Genomic DNA, 24,806 nt, shown 5'->3' on the forward strand with positions numbered 1-24,806 from the left:
GACCCGTGAGACCGTCTCACACAAATTTTTGCCTAAAAAGTAATATTCTTAGCATAAAAAAATAATATTTTTTCATGAATGACTAAATAAGATATCCGTCTCATAAAATACGATCCGTAAAACCGTCTGACACAAGTTTTTGTCTAAAAAAATTTCACAACCCTAAAACTATAAACTTAAACCCCTATCTGAATTTTAATATACAACATTTTTTTTAATTTTTAACAAAATAATTAAATAAAATTCAAAAAACATAATAAAATATTTTTATTTAATTACATAATAAAAAAATATTGCATAAATAGGATATTGTGTTTCGTGAGTTTAAATATTTAAATTTAGGAGTCCAATTGTCTAAATTATTAGTTACTCCATAAATAAATAAGTTGTTCAAAAAATTCAAATATTTCACAAAATAAATATTACACCATGAAAATTTATCACAAAGTAAGTTTTAAGCTTTGAAAGAATCAAGTTCATATATCATAAATGAAATGTATCGGAAAATGTCAAATTTTAAACTCTATACAAAAATAGGGTTAGGCTTAGTTAGGGATGTCATTGACTCCGGGTTTTACCCAGACCTGCAATGGACCTGCGTGTATAGGATGGGTTTGAGCATACTAAATGGGTCATGGGACGGGTCTCGGGTCCAATTTTTAAGATCCGTCCGGATATGATGCGAGTCATGGGTCCTATAATACCCGCCACATCCCAGCCCCATATATATGAATATAAATACTCTAGGGTTTTAGTTTTATAATTTTTCATTTTTTTAGTATATCACCTTAACCGTAACGGTCTTAGCTATTCCTATGTCAATTATTGCATTTGAATCTGTTTTTAGCAATAGTAGAAGAATAGTTGATCATTATCTTAGTAAACTTAACCTAATGACTTTGGAGGCATTGATGTGCTCGGGAAGATGGTTGTGGGTGAGGTGAAAGGTAAATAAATCACGTTTTATTTTGTTATTGTACTTTTATTTTAATTTTTTTATTGTACTTTCTCTTTTTAAATTACATTTTTTTTACAATTTTATTTTTTCAATGTACTTTCTCTATTTAATTTTTTAGTTAAATTTTCAAGTAGTTTACCAACTTGTCCTGAAAACGAAAATGATCCCGAATAATGTGTTTGAAATATTGTCTACTCGCTGATTTTATATCGATCTGTTTAAATTATGTTATGACTTATTTTTGGGGATGTCAAGATTTTTTTGGAGAGCTATTAACTCTTTTTTATGTAATTCTTTATGTTGTGAAAATACTTTGTTTGTTATTATTAAGTGTGGTCAAATATATGAATTAATTTTCCATAATGTTGTATTTAGAGGCTTTTCGGTTTCATAATTCAGTCATGTGAGAATAAATATTACTTTTTAATTTTAAAAAAATTCGGGTCTCACGGGTCTATCCAGGCCCATTTCGTATTCGAGGTGAGGTCGGTCCGAAGAATATTTAATCAGGGTGGGGCGGGTAATAGGTCAAAGTTTTTTCATGGGGAGGGTCTTAGGTTTAGCCAAATCAGTCCTATATTCGCTCCATTGACATCTCTAGACTTAGTACTAAAAAAAAATTTTGAAAAAAAAAAATAAAAAATCAGGGATGTTTGCTTTATGAAAAATATATAGGTTGTATCAGCGGGGTTTGGGCTAATGGATGACCTAATTCTTTATTCAACTCCACCCAAGCCCAACCCAATTTTTGTGAAGTTAGATTTTGGGTTTGATTTGATTTGATTTGATCTCCACTCTAAAACCCCAACCAGAACTAGATATTTTTCGTCTTAGGTTCATTTTGACATCCTCAACCAATTTTAAGATGGAAAATAAGTGGATAAGTTAACTGATCCAACAACTTTGTTTTAGAACAAATTCACTTTATAAATAATTAATTAAGATGTGATTAGTGTTAGTAGGTCTTAAGTTTTTTTTTAAAAAAAATTATTTTTTTTTGAATTTGTATAAGTTTTTTACACTAAGATGTGACATGTATTAAATAATATTATTTAATGAAGATAAAAATATACATATAAATTTACAATTCAAAGTCATATATTTATAATAATAATAAACCAATAAATGGTGACTAAACTTCAATTTATTTTAGAATATGGGAAAAACAAACAAAAAATATGTATTTATTCTTATTATTTTAAATTTCGATATAGTATATATATATATATATATATAAATATAAATTAAAAATAGAATTTAAATTTTATTCCAAAATATAAAAGATAAATTTCAATTTCATGTCAAAAATCAGAGGCTAATTTTTTTTTTTTTCAATAGATGAAAAAGATAAATAAAATAATATGTACTAATGAATATTACTTAATGAACATATGATAGATATTTGATCGAATTCATGCCAATGTTTGACATACCTAAAAGTTAAGGAGGAAAACATAGAACATGCAACCAGAGATAGGGAAGCTTTTCCTTGAAAGCAGCAAAACCTCGGAGAAAATAAAGAATAATTATTCCAGACAAGGACAGAAAACAAAGAACAATTCACATGGCAAATGGGATGAAAAAAGCCAAAATCTTTTGATTCTTCTTGTTCTCCAATGCCCTCCACAAAATACTACATTTTGCTCCTACATCTCTCTTTCAACTAGTCACCAAAATTTATATGGCAACATCCCTAAATTTGCAATAATAATAACATGAGTTCATGTCCCTAATTTTCCTCAACTCCCTAAAAAAAAGGCAGAGATAAAGTCACCAAAAAAAAACATGATAATCAGTGAGTGGTTATCTAGTTTGTGTAGCATTTTCAGAAAAGAAACAATAGCTCCACTCCAAATATAGCCATCCCTCTCACAAGTTACACTTGCTCTCAGTGATCTGCACAGATTCAAACATAACTTATGTAACTGCAAAGTATCTAAAAAGCACAAGATTTTCAAGAGAGAGCAACGGGCTTATATCCTTTACTCACCATCTTTTCTCTTTGCTAAACCTCTTGCAAACAGCAAGCAAATTACCAAAAACCCAATTCCGGCCGCCCCTCCTAATATTATGGCCAGAGTCTTCCCTGTATTTGGACTTGACCCTGTCATCATTCAAAAAACAACTTGCATTAGTATATTCTTAACACACTTTCAATCACCAATGATATAGAGAAATATGGCCAAGATGTTCAAACGAGACAAATATCTTAATCATCCTCGTTTATACATGAAAGTTACTGTTTAAATTATTAATATCATGGTTGGGAGACAGCTAACAAATCAAAGTTCCATTGAGCAAAAAAAAACAGAAGAGAAATACGGTACTTAGCAAGGAAAATTATCAATACCTGATGAAGGAGAGGTATATGAAGAAGAAGAAGAAGAAGAGGAAGATTTTTTAGGGACTCCATTTGGATAATAACTATAACTAATGAAGCATTTCTGGAGATAGATTTGGCCAGAAATGGAGCTTCCACACTCGACCTGAGCTCTCTGGACAGCATTTTGCACACAGCTCACGCAATCAGAAGCTCCAACATCACCTTCACACTGCCCCACTGCAAAAACAGATTCATAACTTGCTGTGTAAAAATCATCGCTACTACTAATCATGCCATTTTCAAGTGAAGATAAAGCAGAGTCCCTCCTCTCCTCAAATCCAGCCCCTCCGATATTTGTTGCGCTACAACTCTTGTACAACATTTGCATCCCAGAAACTTGTTGGAACCCCGCAACCTCGTACAGCATGTAGCACCCAGAAAGCTGAACTCTTGCCGCAATAACCTTGCCACAAAGCTTGTCTGTAAGTACAGGCAAGCCGCTTATACAGTTGTAGCAATCAACATTTGACAAGTCGCCTCTGCATTGGAAAAGGCCGTTGATTGTCGACTGAGTAGTGCCAGCGGTAGTCTTGAAAAACTTGGCCTTAAAGGATTGCGCAATGAGGGTGCCATAAAGGGATGAGATTGCTTGCGAATAAACCCCAGACGGATCTGATAAAGGCTGATTTGCACAACCCTTGTACACTAAGGTGCTGTAATCATTAGCAGATTGTGATGGTGGGGTGAGCTCAAAAATGGCTAAAATGAGCAGAAAAGGGCGGAAGAAAGAGAGTGGATTCATGGGAAAATCCATTGGTGGAATCTTGATGGGATTAAATCATGGGCTCTTCTTGTTTCTTCAAGAGTGTAAAAAATATGAAACTTTGGCAGATGCTTTTGACTAGCAGAGAGAAGAGATTAGTCAAGATTTACAGGCTTCCATTTCTTTCCCTCTCTGGAGAAAAAAAAAAGTGTGGTTCTTTGGGGTTTTGGTATCAACTGCTTTCAGAGGTTATGGTGGTGTTCGCCTATCTATGGATTTGAGTTGAAGAAGACAACAGAGGACCATCTTTTCTCCCTTCACAAACTGTCAAATTGTGAAATGACATCCTCAAAAAAAATTGTTAGATTACAGTTTTCTTTTATAAATGCTAAATTACCATTTTCCAATTAAAAAAAGTAGTTAAATTACCTCGTTTAATGATTTTTAATTTGATATTGTTACACGGGAAGCTAACTTGATTTGATCATTTGAATCTAATTGCTGTCAGGTTGGATGCCAAATAAAATATTGATTACAAAATATATATTTCATTCTTTTTGCAGGGAGTAAAGATGGTGTGAGAAAACAAAGAGCATCTCTGATTTCTAAGACAAGAGAAACAAGATTTATTAACACCAACTATTAATCCTAGTCTTCAATTAGTATTAAGTGTTTTAATTGATAAGATTAAGAGTTAATTTTATTTTTGATATTGAAGATCAGTCTCTTTGTATATGGTTAACTACATTAATCTATCTATTGACTATATCAAGAGTGATGATAACAGTGGCAAAAGTTGGTCTAGACTAAATTGTTATTTGATACTTATCACATTATCTTAGGACGATCATGTCAAATGTTGATAAATATTATCTCACATTAATTATATTTATATATTATATAAATGTCGACATTATATTGTTTCACTTCAAATTATATAACGAAAAAAATTTAAAAATGATTGTATAAACATGCAACACGTGTACCGACACACTGATGTCTGAAAACAAGAAGATGAAACATGAAAGTTCTCGATGGAACATGAGAAGATCATATATATAGTGGCTTTTGAAGAAAATAGAATGCTAGACTGTTAATTTGTAATTCTTTTGTTATCAAATACATATAAATCTTTCCACGGTAATTTTCTTTTATTTCCACGAATATCGTATTTAGTGACAAGGAGAGGGAACAGTCTTTGCCGTTCCATCTTTCCTGTGATTCCTTCCTTTCTTCATCTTTCTTCGCCCCACTGATTTTCTCCTCTCCTATCAAACTTTCTAAATTCACGACTTAGTGAGCATTCCTTCAGGGCTAGCGTGAAGCTTTGAATTTTGAATTTTTTTTTTGTGCATTACCTTTTTCTCACAGAAAAAAAAAAAAAAACCAAGAACATAGAAGAATAGAAGAAGAAATATTTGAAAAAAAAAGTATGCTTGCTATAAAAGACGGGATCTCAGAGAAGCTTTCAAGACTGTTCTCTGATTTTACCATCGTCTCAAACGGTAGATCAAGAATCAGAGGTACCATTTTCGTGGGATTCTGTTCTATGCATGCACGCGATGTCTGAAGTGATTTTGAGCCTTTTTAGGAATAAGGGATTCAGGAATTTCGATATTTGTATTTGATCTGTTGATAAAGTTAGGATCTTTGAGTTTGAGGTCCCAATGTTGTTCTGGTGGATAATTTATTTTGCTTATTGTTGACGATGCTACTTCCGTAACTTTTCATTTGATCTCGTTCTAACTACTAATAGAATAGATTTGATATAACTGGAAATTGATTTACTTTGATAACTGAAGCGTTCTTGAATCCTGCTGAATGAAGCAAATTGTTCTGGAACCGGGCTAGGTGCTTGTTATCGTTTTCTGGACAATTTTGTTGGTTTGACTAATCATTTTGCACAGTTCAAATGGGGTTTTGATGTCTAATTTCCTGATGAGAATGTTTGATGGTCAGATCTGGTGGGAGATATAAATAACTGAATTGTAGAGTATGCAACTTTAATATGCTCTCAAGAACCTAATTTTTTTTAGGAAAAAGCGTTTCTCGTAGTGAATTATTCTGTGATGGAGTGGCTGTATCTTGAGATTTCCAGATAGCAAATGTGATCGATGAAGTTATTCCAAGGTGAAGGAAAGAAAGTGAAAACAGTTACTCTTCTCAAAATCTTGACGAGTATATCCCTAAATTGCATTGTGAGATTTTTGTTTTTATATTTGGATTTGAAGGTGCTTACTCAGATAATGTCCAGAAACTGTAACTGCGCCCATGATTGTTTATTACTTGGCCTTTACTCGTTGATTCCTCTGCCTTTACTTGATTCTTCTGATGTTTACTTTGTAGTGATGTAACCTTGAACTTTTTTTTTTTGGATTTGCAGCTGTGGGGTTTCACACGCATCTCAATACCTCCATTGAAGCTAAATGTCGGACATTGTCTTATTTTTCACTTAGCTAAATTATTGATGGTTCTATTCGTTTTTTTCCTTCTATTTTCTGAAATGTGTTGAAGAAGTTACCTTCAGCCTACGAAGATAAACGCATATATAGATCGCATTGGCTCATAGATTCGAATGTAATATTTGTTCACTTCTACCATAAATTACATTAAAACTGCCCAAAAGAACAAGGATCGGTTTTATCCGTATCCAATGTTTGTACAACTGTCATATGTGCCTAGGAAGGCACATTTTGAAGAAATCAACTAACAAATCAAAACCTCTGCATGTTCGCTAAACGCTTGTTTCTCAAGGCTACTCATTGTCACCTGGTATCGCAATTTCATTGATTTTTGAGCTGATTGGATTCTGTTGCATGTGAAGCTTGAATCAAGAACTCATGAGTTGGGTATCTTTGTTTGATCGCGTGTATAAATCATGACGATGTGATGGAGCTGGGAGCACACTTCTTTTTTTTCTATTGAAATTTGCTCTGTCCTTTCGTTTTCTTGATTTTTTCCTTTCATTCTTTTGTTCAGCATCATGAAAAGAGTTCGTTGACGTCAGAGGACATTGGTTTTAGGATCAATGCACACTATGGTGTACCGTCCACGGCATCGATTCTTGCCTTTGATCCAATTCAACGCCTATTGGCTGTTGGGACTCTGTAAGTCTCCCACCTTCATTTTTTAATTCGAGACATTGAGGCAGAGCCGTGTATTAATATTAATGAATGCCTGTATTAATGTTAACACAAGTAACCTATGCCAAAGATTCATTAGATAAAAATCTTATATGGTTCAGCTGATCATCCGTAAAATCGTATTAAAACTTTATAGGATCATGCGCAAACAATGTGAAAGTTTAGACTTAATGAGAGGGGTGGACTCAATCTAGCTAGTTTATGAATGGCGGATTGTCTTCTATCCTCTTTTTTTTATTTAATTAAGTATACATATATTTATTGATTCAAAGCTTCAAATTTTAACTTTTTCAATCAAGATGTCGATGATGGGGCTTTGGTCGGGTTATATGTGCAAGTGATCTCTAAGATGGCCTGATATTAGGTTCCAGATTTGCTCTTATTATATTTTATTCTTAGTGGAGTTGACCATAAAGCAATGTCATCATCATAAACTAAAATCAAGCAGTTTTTACTTTCTGGGCATCGAATTTGCTAACGAATGTGATATATGTTGGATTGTCAAATACACTTGGAATCTATGTTTTGGTGAGCGATTCGAAGAACGTTATTAGAGACGACACAAAATTAAACCTCGTGAAATAAACCAAGTGCTGTATACTACAACTGTTCTTTGCTGATGAGAAGAATCGGCGACTGACTCAGTCGGATGGGTGTCGATTTTCCCATACACAGAAGCTCGGGTTGTGCTCAGATAACATAGTTTCCCAAGGCGAATGGAGTTAAATCAAGGGCTTCCCATCCGAATTGCCGAAGGTTGTACTTCTGCTGAAGGGTTCGATCCTTCGTTGTTCTGATCATCGAAACTTACTGGATCTAGATAAGATTGGTAAGGAGACAACCTGATAGATAGCAGCAAACTCAGTATAATAGCAAGTGAAGAAAGATTTTGAAAGCATTGTGGACTCTTTGTACCTCGCTGCCGTAGTAGTATGCCCATCTATATTCATTTTCACATCAAATATATTGCCTCCAAAGATAGTTTTGTCTGGGAAATATTTCGACATCAAATATTGTTTGTAATCAGCCTCATATCTCTGCAACTTTTCCATGTATTCATCTCCCTCCAAAGTACTGTGAAAAAAAACACGATAATTAAAAGTCATGCCAACTCCAGATGAGAATCTACGCCTAGAAGCCAAGAAACAGAGACGAGTAAGCAAACAACATCTAAGTAAAATGAAAAAAGGTTCAAGAAGTGGGGGGAACAGACTTCAAAAACATGGAGAATTCGGATCACAAAAGCCATATTTGGATTCTTGTTTTTTTCAAGAAATTTGAATTGGGCTCACGTAATAGTAGAAATCAAGTTAACACGTGTGCATCTTACATGGGAAAAAAATTTGAAGAAACAAAAAATCAAAGCTTGATTCTGAAAGTACTACAGAAGAAAATGACCCAGGGAAAAAGATTAATTGCTATTGTCAAATAAAACTTACTCGATTGGGTCTTTAATGGGATCTTTTCTTTGCTCCTCGGAACCCATTATCTCTTTAGATTCATCCTTCAAAACAAATTAAAACTTAATCATAATCGTACATTAAAGATTCAGAATTTAAATTCGATACAGGTGTGCAGTGAGTTGGGTGTTAGTAAAAATAGAAGAAAACAAGAAAAAGATCCAATAAGAAATCACCAGCGGCGGCTCAACTTTGGCTAAAGATGAATGTGCGGCGGAGACTTGGGAGTTGGAAGCTGAGCTTGGTGACGAAGCCGGTGCCGCCATTAGAGAGAGTTTTGAATGAACATTTTCTGTTAGCATGTTCGCTTCATAAATAATTCGGAGGGAAAAGATACGACGTTAAATCGACGGTTGTACCTCAACGTACAAGCTGACTTAACTTCCTTTTATAAAAAAAACATTTTTTTGTTGAATTACTTAAAATGTTTATAGAGTAAGATTTAATTTTAGACAATTATAAATAATATAAAAACATGATAGCATAACATAATAATTGTTTTTAAAGTATTCTGCTCATTAATAATAAAAACTAGATACACTCTTTTGGTGAGTGTTAATATATTATAATTGTCATGGTATAATTTAATTATTTTGCAAAAAGTATATAAAAAATTCAAATTATGAAATTTGACCCTTAACATGTGTGATTAGATAATTAAAAGATATATTATTGTAGTACCCAATTTAATATTTTGAATGGCTTATATAAAATATTCGATCGTTTGTATCTATTATGTTGTTTCTGTAAACAACGGTTGTTTCTTTACACTTAAAAGAATAACTAAAATCAATACTATTAACTACCAAATGTCTAAACATATGGATCTCACAGCCTCGAAAACAATGGAGAGCCATGCGCTTGTAGCACGTTCGAAATTTCTGTTTTAGAGATTTGAGTGCCTATCAAACATTGATTTTGTTTGAACAAATGAATAACAAATATTTGTTTCAAATTTAAAATATCAGAAAACCAATTTCATTTTCTTTATCTTGGTTGACACAAATCGCACCTTCATCGATACGAAGAGATGGAAACTTTACCTCATGCACCAAAATCACCGACCTAATGCAAAAAATGCAAAACTTTATCGGCTGCGCCACCACAATAATGTTGCAAATTACAACAATGTTCACTAATTTTTTTCTTGATACGACCTCTTGTGGATTTTCAAGTTACACATGACAAGCACCTAACCAACATATTTGATGATATCATCTAAAGTTAAAAATCTGCGAGGAAGCAAAAGAAAATTGTTGCTGTATAACTCACTTCGTTTTATGATAAATGGCACGTCAAAATAATCCATTTGCCTTTTCCAGGCAAATCTTTTACAAAATAGAACAATCACTCCAAACTAAAATGATACAAACAGACTCCTCGTGATTTGGTTGGTTGTCGATATCGACCCAAGGTGAGACAGCTATATCAAATTGGAAAGTGTTTTTATATTTCTTCCAACCAAAATATCCAGAATTCGATCAATCTTGCCAACTATGAGGCAGTAATAGTACCCGATAAGTGTAAGCTCTGCATCGAACTCATCTATCGAACTTTACCGTGCGAGTATGATAAGAAGTCCATCAAATGTTTGCTTCAAGATTCTGATGGACCATCCTCCTCAGGAAGTCCAAATATTCTAAGATTTCTATCCATCGAGCCAACAGCAATGTATTTTGCATCAGGGCCAAATTTTACGCATGTTGCTTTGCCTGCATCCAAGGAAAGTCATGTACATATGCAAAAGTTCATCGACAAAAGCAATATGTATATCATTCTAATTTGAAGCACTGCACGAAAACATCCATGCAAAAATTTGTGACCAAATAAAATTCATCGGATAGTTAAAGGAGGAGGTTTAACCTGTGCCTGACAAATCAGGGAATGTCTTGATACAATTCCATTCAGATTTGACATTGGCAACTTGATAAACTCTGAAATGCGAAAAAGTAGAGCATGGAGTAACAATCATGACAAACCGTTGAAAACAACAATAACCCAGACTTTTTTATGGCTAACAGGGATAAAGATATGGCATTAAACCATTCAAAGCAATAGTCAGTTACAGCTAAAGTAGTTTTGCAAGAGAGGGTTGAGTGATTTAGCCTCAACCCCCATTCAATATAGTAATTTATTTGCAAGATTACCTAATGTCCGACCCTCCTATTGCAAGGTAATTTCCACTGTGATCAAATTCCACTGCATAATAAGAAAGAAAAGCACAGTATGAGAAGATATAGTTGTCTGCATGTCAAAATTGCAACCTTATGAAATAATCATTTTTCCTTTACTTCAATTTTCAGAGCAGATCGCTATTGAAACGACCAATACAAAAACCACCAGTCATACTAAAAAACTTAATGTAGTGCTTGAAACCTATCTTGTAGTATAATGCAGAACAGATTTCCATAAGATGTATCCACAGAAATGCTCGATAGCTGACGCTAACAAATTAAAGATCAAGCACCAAGAAACACACAAGTTTCTAACAGCATCAATCTTTTTTTTTTTTTGGATAGAGAACCAAATAATATATGTCAAACAAGATATCATACCTGATTGTGTAGGCGTATTTTCCTCATACGGAGAGAAAGTCCTAAAGTTCCTCAATTTTCGTAGATCCCACAACTTAACACCATCTTGAGCAGCAGTCTAAAAGTTGGAATACAATAATGATATCCTAGAATAATATCAATGAAAACATTCATTACAACTGAGGCAGGTAAACCAACCGCCAGGAAGTAACCATTTTCTGAAAATGAAATGGCAGTCACTGCTCCAATATGCCCATCAAATCTCGCAACATTCGCCTGACCATTAATCATAAAATACAAGAGTCCGTGATAACAGAAAGAAGAAAAGGAGTGAAATATATTCACAAGAGAAATTATTTGACCTGACTCTTAACATCCCAAATCTTAACAATGGCACCAGTGGTACCAGTTCCAAGAATGAGACCATCTGGGTGAAAAGCTGCAGACGTGTAGCCTTCAGAAGATCCAGAAGTTTCCTCAACCTGTATGACATTATATGAATTACCTAAACCAAATAAATTATTGCTATCATGACAATCGAGCAGCCAACATCCAAACACAAATACAGATAAAATGGCCATACCTGAGTAAGGCATAAACCAGAAGCTAGATCATAGAAGCACCAAGTGCTATCAAGAGAAGCCGTAACAAAGTAGTTATTGGTAGCATGAATTGTAACAGCTTGCACCTGTATATTTCATTACGTGTACCAACAGAGTTAACAGATTTTCAGTATACTGAATGAGTCACAGCCCCACACATTAGAACACCACAGAATTTGAATTTACAAGTCAAACTAACTTCATCAAGGCATGTGTAAAAAGGAGTAAACTAGTTAACACAATTACTAGATAATATATCACAGAGACTTGGATGAAACCACCCCACATGCTTCTACAGCCAATCCTCCAGTTTCATATCATTGCCGGTAACAAAATTTAGATTTTCTCTTCAAATTTCAGTTCTAGTCAAGCCAAAATAGTGGTTGCTCCAAAAATCACATCCTTCAAATTAGGCTCAGATAACTTATAGTGAACAGGATAAGCCTGGCAGTTGGCTGCATTCACCAAGTGATGTTGAACGCATAAAAAGTTCAACCACTTGTCCAACAGTGTCATGTTTGACAATAGTAATCAAAGGGATCGTGAGAGTTACAAGTAAAAACAAACCGGATATATTTTCATTAGCAGAGATTATATTGATTACCTCAGCAGTATGATCCTTCAGAATATGCCTACAATCATAGTTTCCATTTTCAGATCCTTGCCACACTCGAACTGTCTGCAGAGAAGATAACATAAATGTTGCATGTGACAAAAATTAATAAAAGCAATAAAACTTGATTTCCCCAGTAAAAATCATAATTGAATGGGCATTAGTATGAAAAATAAGATGTACTAATCATTATGGGGACAATTGTGAACAAATGCCAGTATTAAATTCAAGAAAGTGCAAACATCTACAACATTTAGTTTTTTTCCTAGCCAAGTTTAATTTCTATATTCTTTCTTCACTTTTTGTTTGTTGAGGAGGTTGAAGTGAGGTTTGAGGTTTAACACCCTCCATCAATTTAGAAGATATAATAAGCAACAAGGAACTTGGGCCAAGTGCAACAAAATGGATAGAACCAAAATGACTAAAAGGTTCAATTTATTTTCAGATAAATTTTCTTTCATGCGGACAACTATAAAATCTAGATGAGATATCTTTCTTTTTCTCTATATTAACAGAGACATTCAAAAGGTAGAAGGTGTCCATGGCGAAGCTCCAATAATGCCTTCTCTCCCAGTGAGTATATTCTGATGTCATATATCAATATTTAGAAGTGACCAGACTGAACCACAAAGTAAGACTGGATGTCCCGCTTCAAGTAACTACCACAGGAAAATGAGAGAGAATAAAGACAGATAACAACACTAGCAAATGACACTTTTGAATGCTATACACCACTGGGCAGGGCAAATCCGTATAATTTCAAGTTTGGATTTCAGCAAATTGCAATAAATACCAAGCACAGAGGCGCAGAATACAGAAAGTTTACAGTAAAAGAAGATTTGCACATTCCAGAAAAGTAGTTATTCTTAATCGCCCCAAAACACATCACTACACCCAATATAGTACCACAGAAAGACCATTTTTTTTGAGAAAATCTGAGTCAAACCAGCAAAGCAGAGTGAAGGTATGAGACTAAATTGATCTAGCTGGAAAGAAAAAGTAAATAATTTCTGGCAGCAAGCCTTGAAATTACCTTATCAGCAGAGCCAGTAACTATGAATTCAGCCTCGGTTGCAAATTTGACATTTGTGACCTACAAAGGAGATATATGCACCAGATTTAAAATGTGGAAATAAAATACAGAGAAAAAAGAAAATATGCAAAGACGTGCAGACAAATAAAAGTTTATTTGAGATTACCTTTTTTGAATGACCACTGAGAGTAGATACTATCTGTCCTGAAGGTCTATCAAAGACTACAACATTTGAATCAACCCCAGCAGTGACAATGATGTCCTAAGACAGGGTAAAACAAGAATGTCATGAATGATTAATTGATTAGAAGCCAAATAGAAACAAAATTTGGTGACTGAACTTCATGGATGCAATAAACATCATACTAGATGATCAGAAGCTTCTAAGGCTGTGTTTATATTCATTTTTTTAACAGTTTCTATCTTCAAAATAAAAGCTTCAACTATCTTATTTTCATTGCATTTTTTGAAATACTTACCTTCACATATCCCAATATAATCATACTTTTGGTTTCAACTTTCACCCCTCCTAAAAAATACTCTGATATTATATTAATATTGTAATATAATACTACATACATTAAATTTTAAACTACTCTACACTTAATTAAAAAATTTACAATCACCACCATCCTTAGTTATTGATATGCAATCGACTAGTACAAAAACATACAAGATTGATCGCAACAGTAAATTATTTTTCTTATTAAGAACAAAACAAAACAAACTTTTCATTCCCAAATATAATCCCCGATATATTTTTTTTTTTGAAAAAAACTCACTCTCAAAGGAACCTCCAAAAATGCCGGAACCAAAACAGAAAATGCCCTCAAATTTTCCAGCAAATTTGATTAACATTAATAACTACACAAGCCAGCCGCAGGCACAATGGGATTACAGTTTAATTGAAGTTAACCTCCCGTAAATTTTTATCGTCTGATTTGTATCTGAAATGTATTTCAGTACTCATCAATCACAAAACACCCCTTCCGAAAATGAAAGAATACACAAAAATAATGATGGATTCATCAATTTGGTCAGGCCAAACCAAAAAAATTTCTTCCTTTGCATATTATCGCTCTTAGCAAGACGAGAATGTTTTATCAAAACCAATAGAGATCCAACTTCAAAAGGAGTACAGACATAGAGATTTTCTCATTTGCCTCTGTTACGAATATATTATATTGCTAAAGATACTTCCAAAAGGAAAAGTTCACTCTAATTTATGTAAGACCTGAATAATCGTGGGATGAAAACTGTTAAATAATTCTAATACATATATAATCATTACAAAAGTTATTGTTTAGATAAAAAGTGGCAAACAAAAACATTTCTGTTCAACAAGTTGCTTGACCTTGCTTTCCAAACAGAAGTCACAGAATATAATATTTCGAAAAATCATGTAATTTTTTTTCTGTCTCATGAATTGGAAAGCATACAAGCAATCATGAGATGAACCATACAAATCAACAAATTTTAATTGCCCAAGGAACCCCAATAGATCCCTAACTTAGATAACAAGTTCTCCAGGAGCCAAAGTTTAAAATCAAATACTGTCTTGATGTACTAAAAGCTATAGTTAATAGCAAGATATCGAATAAGATCCTTTCGACTATATGCCACCCCGAGCGCTATGTCTTGAATCTCTTGATTTTTTTGCCACATAAACATGCATGCAAGATGACTGTAATTTTTGTTTCCCAACACAAATCATAAAATATATCTTATGTTTCCCAGTGCACATATAGACTTTGTTTATTAAAATGTCTTATTTCCAAACAATGTTAAACACACAACAAGACAAATAGACTTTGCTAGTGAAATCTTTTCAAAGAGGGCCAAGAAGTTCCTCTATGGTAAGAATTGTCAAATTAAAAAGAAAATGGCAAATTTAGTCACGTATATTATCTTGTACCTTGGAATACTGAATATCCAAAGACAATATGCCAGGTTTATTAGTTCGATGAAGAGGATGACTATTAAGTTGAGTGAACCTCTCCACAGCATCAACAGGAGCCAATGTCGAAGGTATCTGGAAGAAAATTACAAAAAAGGTGGTAAAGTCATGAGAAAATACTCTTTACTACAATTAAATTGAAGCTCTTAATTCACAAAGCTGTAATTTATACACCAGCTATCACCTGGCGCTTTTTCCTTTGTTGTGAAAGAGCAGCATTACAGTCTGTAAGCTCGGAAATAACACTACTCGAGATTCCTGGACGGATTCTTTTCCCATCTGGACCCATCTCATCTTCCTCAGCAGCTGCAAAGGACCACATGCAAAATTAGATATCAAGAGTAATAAAGTGAAAGGAACTAAGCTAATCAAACAACAAGTCAATAACCTCTTTTCCCATTGCTTAATGCAGCAGCATTTGTTGCGTTTGGAGCAGTAAATGACGAGGGAATCTGTCTTTCAGCCTGTGCCAGTAATGACCTGGCCTCATCCCTTTCCTTCTTCAATCTTGCAATAACACGACATGCTGCATCATGCTGAAAGACAAGATAGAAACTATTTAACCACAAACAGGACACTGAAAAAACCATGATACTTCATACATATAAAACTCCAATAATCAACCAAGAAAAGGAAAGGCACAAGCTACAAATTGAAAATTAGGCTGAAGGCAATGCAAAGTCAAACATGATTACAGGAGAAACATTGTGTGCTATCCCAAACTCATTCTGTTTTTAAAAATGCACATTACTTGTACAGAGACAAAGGCCGTAGGACTGTGAACATATTTGGTACCCATAAAGAGCTAAAGAATAAACACACTTAATTACCATCTGAATTCCAATCAACTCATTCGTACCTGATATAATGCATGACTTAGCTCTTGCCTTGCAGTATGTAATTGTTGCTCCAGCGCAAAATTTGAAAGCATCAAACCATCCCATTCCTAGTTTAAAGAAAGACATAAGAAAAAGAAGTATCAACGGACAAATTAAAAGGTTTTTAGTAATCCATGGTTACGAAATTAAAAAAAATTACCAATTGAGCCCAAACAGGTATAATAATATAGGTGATAAGCTAAAATAACAACAACAAAAAAAACTAACCAAGTAGACAGCTAATTCATGGACTGGCTAGATTTCTTATTACGCTGAAACCAAATAGAACCTGAAAGATTCAAGGTACTTGCAAATATGCAGTCTGACATCATGAAACAAATAATTTTAATTAAGAATTTATGGATGTCAAATTCCATGGCTCAACAAAGTTCCCTTCATAATAACCTCAAAAAGTTCAAAGGTCGACAATGTTTTGAGCATTCAAATTTCAAATAGCAGACAACAATTTTTTAGCATCACGCAAAAAATCACAAATTGGGCATCAAAACTTTCATGTTTGAAAGACAAATGGATGACCTATTGGTATCACATACTTGTTTCCAATTAATTAATAGAGAGTTCACAAAAATTCCTGAATTCCAAAGTGGATGAAGGTGAACATGAAGGGTAATGGGATAAAAAAATCACAGATTGTAAACCTTATAGGCAAATTGATAACTACAAAATGAACTAAGTCTGACAAGAAACAGAGAGGCGTACAATCTGAAACATTCCCAGCATCCCTGGAATACTTGCAGCTTGCACTGGTCTGGGCTTCACTACCTGCACATAACTCCCAACCATTAAACTTTACATTGTTCTTCAATCAACACATCATCAGAAAATGGTAAGACATTTTCCATCTGATGAACATAAGGATAAAATACAACCCCAAAATTCTTAGGTATCCTACATAGTACATACCTTCCCAGTTTTGATTGGAACAATATCTTCCATTGTCAGGGATTCTCCGGTAATTGGACATTTTCCGTAATCCTAATGAGAGACGATGAGGAAAACAAAATGCACAGAGACATGCACTTCAGTTACTTCAAAAACAATTACAAAAACAAAACAAAACGAAACACGAACTTCAAGCAACTAAAGAGAAGTAACGACAAAAGGACCCTAAATCCACAACAGCTTTTTGAAAGCATTATCACAAAATTGTTCTCATGTACATTGCCACATGTAGTTTCCACAGATATTCGCAATGTTTGTCAACAAACAAAGCAGGAGGCTGATAATAAAGAGCGCAACACGATTCATAAATGCCAAAAAAGAGGAAGAAAGTACACACCAAGATGTGGCGCTCAATTAAGCGCTTCTCGAAGAGGAGACCTGAATTCTTCGCGACGACAGGTTCCTCCGGAACCTCACCGGAAACTACACATTTTCAGTTAAAACTACACATCAGCTAAAGCAAAAAATCACACGAAAATAGTGATAAAAAGAAGTTAGTTTCGCTTATTTTCAACGTGGAAAGGAAAGAACTAGAGATTTACTAGAACAATTCATGGCGATACCGCAACTCTCTGCGACTCTGCGTGCGTTATAACAGTGAAGCGAGCACTAGGGTTTATGCTCGGGCTGTTTGGATGGGAAAATTCGACCCTACCCCTGTCCCTGCAGGCACTGTCTGCAGAGGTAGATCCAAGAGCCAGAAAAAATTCTGGCCCATTTTTTTTTATTTTTTATTTTCTCCCCTCCCCATGAAGTGAATTTTGGGCCTTTGACTGCCCCCACACCCAGCGTCGATTTTACCGTTGGGATGGGGGAGGAGGAGAGGCTGGAGGGGGGGTCAAATTATGGAGTTCACTTATAAAATAAAATACAATGAAGGGGGATACGTGGGAAATTATCAATAAATATACATTACCATCAATAAATCACCAATATCATATTTTTATTTATGGTCAAAAAATGTAAGAAAAAAATATGTCAACAATTTTTCATCCAGAAAAAAATTATGACAAAAAATATATTTCTATTGTCTTTAGGTTATAATTTTTTTTTCAGATAAAAATCAATATAAAATATTAAAAATATAGTACAAATATGTTAAGATCGGTTGAATGTCAACATTAAACTACAATAATTCGGTACTTGAAATATTAAACACCGAAAAATTAAATCGATTTTGATTTTCAAACCATGCGAAACATACTCAAAATAATCATTCTAATAACTGATTAACTATTTTGAAAAACATTAAAAAAAATATGCAAGTTGAATGTATAAAAATATTTTAAATTGAAATATTTTATCAAATATTTTTTATTCAACATTTTGTTATTTGAAAGACACATAAAATGTTTCAACAATTCATCTAAAAACAACAACCATACTTAAATGCAATAAAGTAAGTAGACAAATATTTTTATGGATATTTGTAGATAACTCCTTATCTTGTACAAACTCATTTCGACTTAAAGACTCATCTTTGTCTAATTAAAACTCTTAACATACTTTCGATTATAGATCACAACTTTATAATGTTTAACGTATTTATACCAGAACTTTTGTCTCGAAAAAAAGAAGGGAACGAATGCTCCTGGCTTCAGGTATATCTAAAGAAACTCCATCGGCATACTCATGCATGTTCAAATGCATGTCTAGTCTATGTGATACTGTTCGCACGTTCAAAATCAACAACCCAAAAAAATTCTTCCTCCATTCCCTTCTTCACACGGAGATCACGTAGTAGGTCATGAATCTGACACGATTTAGACCAGCTTCTTGAGTCATCACCGTGCTTCTGTTAACCAATGTCTTGAAATAATTTTCAGCCATGTCAAAATTCGATATAATTGGCACACCTTTTGTTGATACAAACCCTTCGGAAATCCACAGTAAGTATAATTTCTCGATCAGGATCTCGTGAATAGTTGGGAAATGTCTCAAATAAAGATTACACATGTTCAAATGAACTGGCAACAGATCATTACTTCAATAAAAAAAATTCATATTTGCTTTGATGTTGGTTGTCATAAGCTGCTTAGTAAATGGAACAAAGGAAAAACATATTTAGCTTGTTAATACTGGTCTTGCTCCAGATGCTGCAGCAACTCCTTCCAATCCTCCCAACCGCCTAAACCTAAGCTGAGAGCTAAAGAGAATTATAACTAAAAGGACAGTGTTTTATAAATATTTGTCGTCCGATCTCTTGTGCCTCCATGTATTTCGAAAAGAAAAACAAATTAAGGACAAATTGCATGAGAACAACAATTAAAAAAAAAAAGATTTTTCTCAAAGATACATATAAACTTAATTCATTTCAAGTAATTATCTAAAGTGGTTGGATATATATATTTTGTTCTCATTAATTTGTTACGTCAATTATACTATTTGCTCTATAAGGAAACTTTTTAACTTGGTCCTGTAAATGAGTGTATATTTTTGATTGTTTGATTTATCAAAATTTAGATTTAGACAATATTTTTTTATGTTTAGTCCGATCTTCATGAATCAGAATTCCAGCAACGTGTAGTAAAAGGTTAGCAGTCGGCGAAAGGCGAAAATAAAATCAATTTATTAGATGAATACCAACTTTTGATTAATCTGTGATCAGAATGTTTTTTTTTTTTCTAGATTTTCAATAAGAAATATGAACCAAAATCATGATGTCCTAATGGTGTTTCCACAAGCTCCCAGCTTTTCCTCGAGGGTCAAAGGCCTCGTGTCGTATGTATATTTGGGAAAACGATGAGAGACATCTCTGAAGCAGCTTGTAATGATGACTCTGCTTCCATTATTGTCTCTCAGTCTTCTGAAGAGCTTACATCATCCAGAACAACCAGGTATCTTTTACCCTTACATGCTTCGTAAATACCTTTTGTCAACTCCATGCTTTCCATCTCCTCAATCTGCTTTCTTAAAATATACTTTAAAGTCCCCTTTCCTGGAAATCTACGCCAGCATATGCCCAATAGCGGAAGCCAAAATGCTTCTTCACTGAAGGATGATCAAACAACGATCTCGCAAGAGTGGTCTTTTCCCGTGCCACCCATGTCGACTATGGACATGACGGAAAGATGATCATCGCCTTCTACCAAAACGTTATAACAACGTTTCAACATACCCTTTAAGCGATGTCGCGCGGGTTGCACTAATTCTGCTGCACCAAGTGATATTTTGTCAATCACAGAGAAGTAATGAAAGTAAGTGGATTAAAATTTGAATTGACCGATAACATGATCGTTAGTAATTTTTCAGTCTTTATTTCAAAATGTCTGAAGACCCAAATTACTTCACCACCGATAGGATCATTAAACTCTTTGAAGAAGAGTTGGTGCATGATATTGGTGAGGAAATGATGTTGATACTTCAACAAAACAAATGTTAGCAGGGGTATCTCTTAGAACTTCAACGGAACACGTAAAAGAAGGTATCTGAACGGAGTGAAGATGAACATGCTCGTCTTGTCAATGATTACTTCACTGATGCACTGATATTTCATAGTGACATATTCCGACGAAGATTTAATATGTGAAGAGAGTTATTCCTTTGAATGGTTGAAGCCTTGCAAAATCATTATGAATATTTCCAATTGAGGGTCGACGCAACGGGAAAAAAAAGTTCGTCACCATTGCAAAAATGCAAGACTGTTATCTGTCAATTGGTGCATGGAGCCCTTGCCAAACATTACGATGAGTACCAAATAGTTTCTAAAAAAAACTTTCATCGAATGTTTTTCTATTTTTGCCCATATATGATTGACTTATTTAGGATACAATACTTGAGAAGACCCAATGCTACTGACGTTCAACATTTGCTTGAAATGCATGAGCAGATACATGACTTCCCTGGCATCTTGGTAGCTTTGATTGTACGCATTGAGTATGGAAAAATTATTTGGTCGCTTGGAAATTCCAGTTTACTCGAGGCGATGGGGAATTCCAACAAATTTGTTTGAAGCAGTCGCATCTTTTTACTTGTGAATATGACATGTTTTTTGGGATCACGGTGTCTCATAATGATAACAATGTGCTTAAACTAATCACCTTTATTCAACAACGTCTTTTAAGGAATTGCAGCTGAGGTCAATTTTATAGTAAATGGCACATTATATACAAATGTATGTTATCTAACGGACGAGATCTATCTGCAATGGGTTGTTTTCGTCAAGAGATTTCCGCGATCCCGAGAGAAAATAAGTTCAATGAAAGACAAGAGGCTGCGATGAAGGATGTCAAGCAAGCATTACATATTCCATCAGCTTGGACATTCTTGAGGGTGTCTACTAGCCTTTCTACTTGCAAAGGACATAATTCAAATCAAATCATTCAGTGCGAATCCAAATGATGATGATTGTGTGTTACTCATCTAAAAACAACAAAATATATTTATTTTGCATTGTACCTTCTCACATTATATTTACAAAGTCATGAAACACACACATATATCTACAATGGTATGATATTGTTTACTTTTGACATAAACTCTTATGAATTTACTTTTGGTCTTTACCCAAAAAGTCTTACACTAATGAAGATATCATTATATATTATTAATCTATGATCTTCAACAAACAAAATATATTTATTTTGCACTATAGCATTCTCACATTATATTTACAAAGTCAAGGAACACCATACATATCTCCACATAATGTACAATATTGTTTACTTTTGACATAAACTCTTGTGGATTTACTTTTGGTCTTTAACAAAAAGTCTTATACTAATGCAGATATCATTATATCTTATTAAAATATGATCTTCCTCTTGATATTTCAATTTGAGACTTTGATTTCATTCCCAACAATCCTCTCATCAAATGAAAATTCACAATTATTCTCATGGTTCAAGCATTCGCTCATGCCTTATTATTCCTCCAATCGAGATCCCTCATATTTACTGTGTTGGGGCGTATGCCTTACATGAAATACCGGGAGCATCACCCACCTCAAGAGATTATCAAGGATTTTTTAAACCGGGAGCCCTCACCTCATTCGTTTAAGTATCCAAGAATCTCACCCATATTGCTCGATCTAGACCATGACTCTGATACCACTTATTGGGATCAAGTGATTACCACTAAGTTTTTGGCTTATTGGTAAATTCTTGATCCTAACAATTGGTATCAGAGCAAGGTTATTAATTCATGTCTTCCAAGAAGCATATTTCTATTCTTCACGAGAGATGTTGGGTTGAGTGTACATAAGTGATAGTAGTACAGAGATTAATGACATCTTGAGAAGTTCTCGTGCGTCAAGTTGTTGACGTTACGCCGCCTGATCTGGTTTACTAGATGAGCCGTAAAAGACTGACGCCAAATCTTAACATGTAATATTCTCTATGCCGAGGACATGACCGATGATATGAAAATGGTAAAACTGATATTTTAGGGTTATGAGATGACAGTAGCAAATAGACATGCACCTCCCTAAACTCATGGGCCTAACAGCCCAACTCATTAGCACTCAAGTAGGTGCACTCTGTGCTATCATGACTATGAGAAAATAAAATTGTGTCTAGACTAATTGCTATAGTTTTTGGCGCTTGAACTAACAAATAATATATGTAATCTTTGTCTCGATTCAGTTACTACCTCTAATGAAGATTAATGCTCAAGATTTTACAATGCCAAACTCACTTTCATTGCATATTGGTATATATTTACATGTAAAAATCAAACTGCGTAACTATGTCGACTATTATTATTAAAAAATAAACTAAATGGCCAGTTGATTTAAAGTTTCTGCAAAAATTGCTGATCAAAGGATAGCTTTATCAAATCCAAGATTGGATAGGATACCATTTGAAAGAGTTTACACCGTTTATATGCGCAAGGATATTTGCGGAGTCTGCATTGTCTTCTTCTCTTACAACCACCTACGAATCCGAAGAGTAGAATAGTAAATTCATCTGGAATTGTACCCATGCATGCATTGTCGGTATATAGTTAGTTATTTTCAATATATACCTTGCGCTGGTGATCAGCTGGCATTTGAGATAAAAACAAGCTAAATTCTTCGTCTTTATCATCTTCATGGTTGCTACCGTCGCTTCTGCCGATATCTCCTAATTCATCATTCTTTGCAAATCGTCCTCTAACTCGTGGCCTGCTATCAGCAAGTGTTTTGCGGCAAGCATACTACATTTTTCAATGAAACATTGAGAGTTGGTGGATCAAGTCATACTATCTATATTGTTAATTGTTTTTAAACAGGTTATTTGCGTGTTTGATGAATATATGAAAGAGAGAGGGTGACCTTGATTTTCTTGCTAAAGTTCCTTTCATTCCTTTTCTTCATGTATCTATGAATTTTCCTTTTCCTTTCATCGACAGAGAGCTTTCTCACCTTGAAGTTGGGATCTTCCAGACTTGAAATCTCTGAGTTCAGGGGAGCTGTATTTGGACCTCCATGTACATCCAGATGTTGACTCTCATAGGCGTGGTTGAAAACTCTTGGCATAGAGTCATACATTAAAATTCCGCCATTTTCTACTTGGAATTCTAGTTCCTGTGAAATATCTGAGCCCATGAGCGAACCACTCCCTGTGAAAATCCCTAAATTTTCTGCAGAAAATGGTGTGTTTATGCTGCATGAATGCAAATATTGTCCCATCATGGGATCATTAAGCGTGCAACCAGGTAATGAGGACCTTAAAGAAAGGTAAGATGGCAAAGAAGGCATGCCGCATTCCCCTTCATAAGCTGTCGGAATCCATGGTCCCATCACGGGAACCACCCCTGGTGGTGGAAGCACCATAGCCTGTTGCTTTTCAGATATGTATTGATGAGCCGTGTGCGGTGATCCATCAATCATATCTAATGAAAACAGACTGCCTATCGAAGAAATGTTGAATTGTTCTTGATTGCTCACGTGTTGAGAATAAGGGTAGACTGGAAAGGATGAAGAAAGGGTGGTGAAGTCTATTGAATTCGATATGTCATTCTCTATCTGATCATCAGTTGAACCGAAGATTATGGACATGCAGTCGTCTATGGCGGTGATGATGGTTGGCGTCGAGGGGCTGATGGAAGGTGTGGTGGCGGTGGCGGCAGAGACAGAGGTAGAGGCAACGACTGTTTTCATGTCACTATGCATGATATTGTTGTATGTGTTCATATCTGAGTAATTAAAGGAATAATTTGTCAGATAAGATGATTGCTCATCATGACAACAATTAGAAGTTGACGTAACTTCAGAATCCTGCATTGTTTCTGGAAATAAGTCTGACTCACAGAACTCTGAAAGTTGAGTTTCAAATGGGCTTGTAATTTCTTCCTACAAAGGGGAAAAAATAAAAATAATTTACACCTTGAATAGCAAATACGATATTTAGAAGAAACATGGGTTGAAAATAAGAATAAAACAAAAAAATCAATATTGATTACAATTGAGAGCTGTTGTTCTCGAGGTTGAATCATGTTGTGAGCATTGTTTTTTATCTTTTGTCAATTTAAAATGCGTTTTTTTGCAAGAAGTTCAACATCAGCTCATCAATCGATCTTATCCAAATATTTCCAGAAGGAACATATGATGTTTATTCTAACAATAATTCATGAATGAAATAATTAATAGAAAACACGG

General features: G+C 34.4%; 4 protein-coding genes and 1 long non-coding RNA gene across 7 annotated transcripts; 1 reads left to right on the forward strand and 4 right to left on the reverse strand.

Annotated features, from left to right (window-relative positions):
- Positions 1-2,357: 2,357 nt before the first annotated feature.
- On the reverse strand, positions 2,358-4,570 carry LOC140813230 (plasmodesmata-located protein 2-like). Its single transcript, XM_073171714.1, has 3 exons — positions 3,309-4,570; positions 2,949-3,062; positions 2,358-2,854 (listed from the first exon to the last, which is right to left on the reverse strand). The coding sequence occupies exons 1-3, from the start codon at positions 4,093-4,095 to the stop codon at positions 2,847-2,849; spliced, it is 909 nt and encodes a 302-aa protein (XP_073027815.1). The 5' UTR covers positions 4,096-4,570; the 3' UTR covers positions 2,358-2,846.
- A 582-nt stretch (positions 4,571-5,152) lies between these two features.
- On the forward strand, positions 5,153-8,213 carry LOC140812622 (uncharacterized). 2 transcript variants are annotated; one of them, XR_012113703.1, is made up of 3 exons: positions 5,177-5,567; positions 6,428-7,151; positions 7,863-8,213. It is a non-coding gene; the product is annotated as an uncharacterized lncRNA (long non-coding RNA). The 2 variants fall into 2 exon arrangements; XR_012113702.1 differs by having other exon boundaries at positions 5,153-5,567; positions 6,428-8,213.
- On the reverse strand, positions 6,952-8,968 carry LOC140812621 (uncharacterized). Of its 2 annotated transcripts, XM_073170940.1 has the most exons (4): positions 8,824-8,967; positions 8,627-8,691; positions 8,103-8,261; positions 6,952-8,029 (listed from the first exon to the last, which is right to left on the reverse strand). In XM_073170940.1, exons 1-4 carry the CDS (start codon positions 8,947-8,949, stop codon positions 7,915-7,917), a joined length of 465 nt encoding a protein of 154 aa, XP_073027041.1. In that variant the 5' UTR covers positions 8,950-8,967; the 3' UTR covers positions 6,952-7,914. The 2 variants fall into 2 exon arrangements, with proteins under 2 accessions (XP_073027041.1, XP_073027040.1); XM_073170939.1 differs by having other exon boundaries at positions 6,952-8,261; positions 8,824-8,968.
- A 959-nt stretch (positions 8,969-9,927) lies between these two features.
- On the reverse strand, positions 9,928-18,103 carry LOC140811881 (pre-mRNA-processing factor 19-like). The gene is made up of 19 exons (XM_073170001.1): positions 18,034-18,103; positions 17,770-17,860; positions 17,565-17,650; positions 17,189-17,260; positions 16,985-17,047; positions 16,246-16,332; positions 15,775-15,922; positions 15,571-15,692; positions 15,345-15,461; positions 13,596-13,691; positions 13,430-13,489; positions 12,388-12,462; positions 11,765-11,869; positions 11,544-11,663; positions 11,380-11,457; positions 11,203-11,299; positions 10,795-10,846; positions 10,511-10,581; positions 9,928-10,359 (listed from the first exon to the last, which is right to left on the reverse strand). The coding sequence occupies exons 2-19, from the start codon at positions 17,780-17,782 to the stop codon at positions 10,244-10,246; spliced, it is 1,578 nt and encodes a 525-aa protein (XP_073026102.1). The 5' UTR covers positions 17,783-17,860; positions 18,034-18,103; the 3' UTR covers positions 9,928-10,243.
- A 4,860-nt stretch (positions 18,104-22,963) lies between these two features.
- Positions 22,964-24,791, reverse strand: LOC140812816 (uncharacterized). The gene is made up of 4 exons (XM_073171184.1): positions 24,611-24,791; positions 23,481-24,500; positions 23,192-23,362; positions 22,964-23,100 (listed from the first exon to the last, which is right to left on the reverse strand). The coding sequence occupies exons 1-4, from the start codon at positions 24,641-24,643 to the stop codon at positions 22,999-23,001; spliced, it is 1,326 nt and encodes a 441-aa protein (XP_073027285.1). The 5' UTR covers positions 24,644-24,791; the 3' UTR covers positions 22,964-22,998.
- Positions 24,792-24,806: the final 15 nt, after the last annotated feature.

This window comes from Primulina eburnea, chromosome 14 (assembly GCF_022965805.1).
Source record: "Primulina eburnea isolate SZY01 chromosome 14, ASM2296580v1, whole genome shotgun sequence".
Lineage (NCBI taxonomy): Eukaryota > Viridiplantae > Streptophyta > Magnoliopsida > Lamiales > Gesneriaceae > Primulina > Primulina eburnea.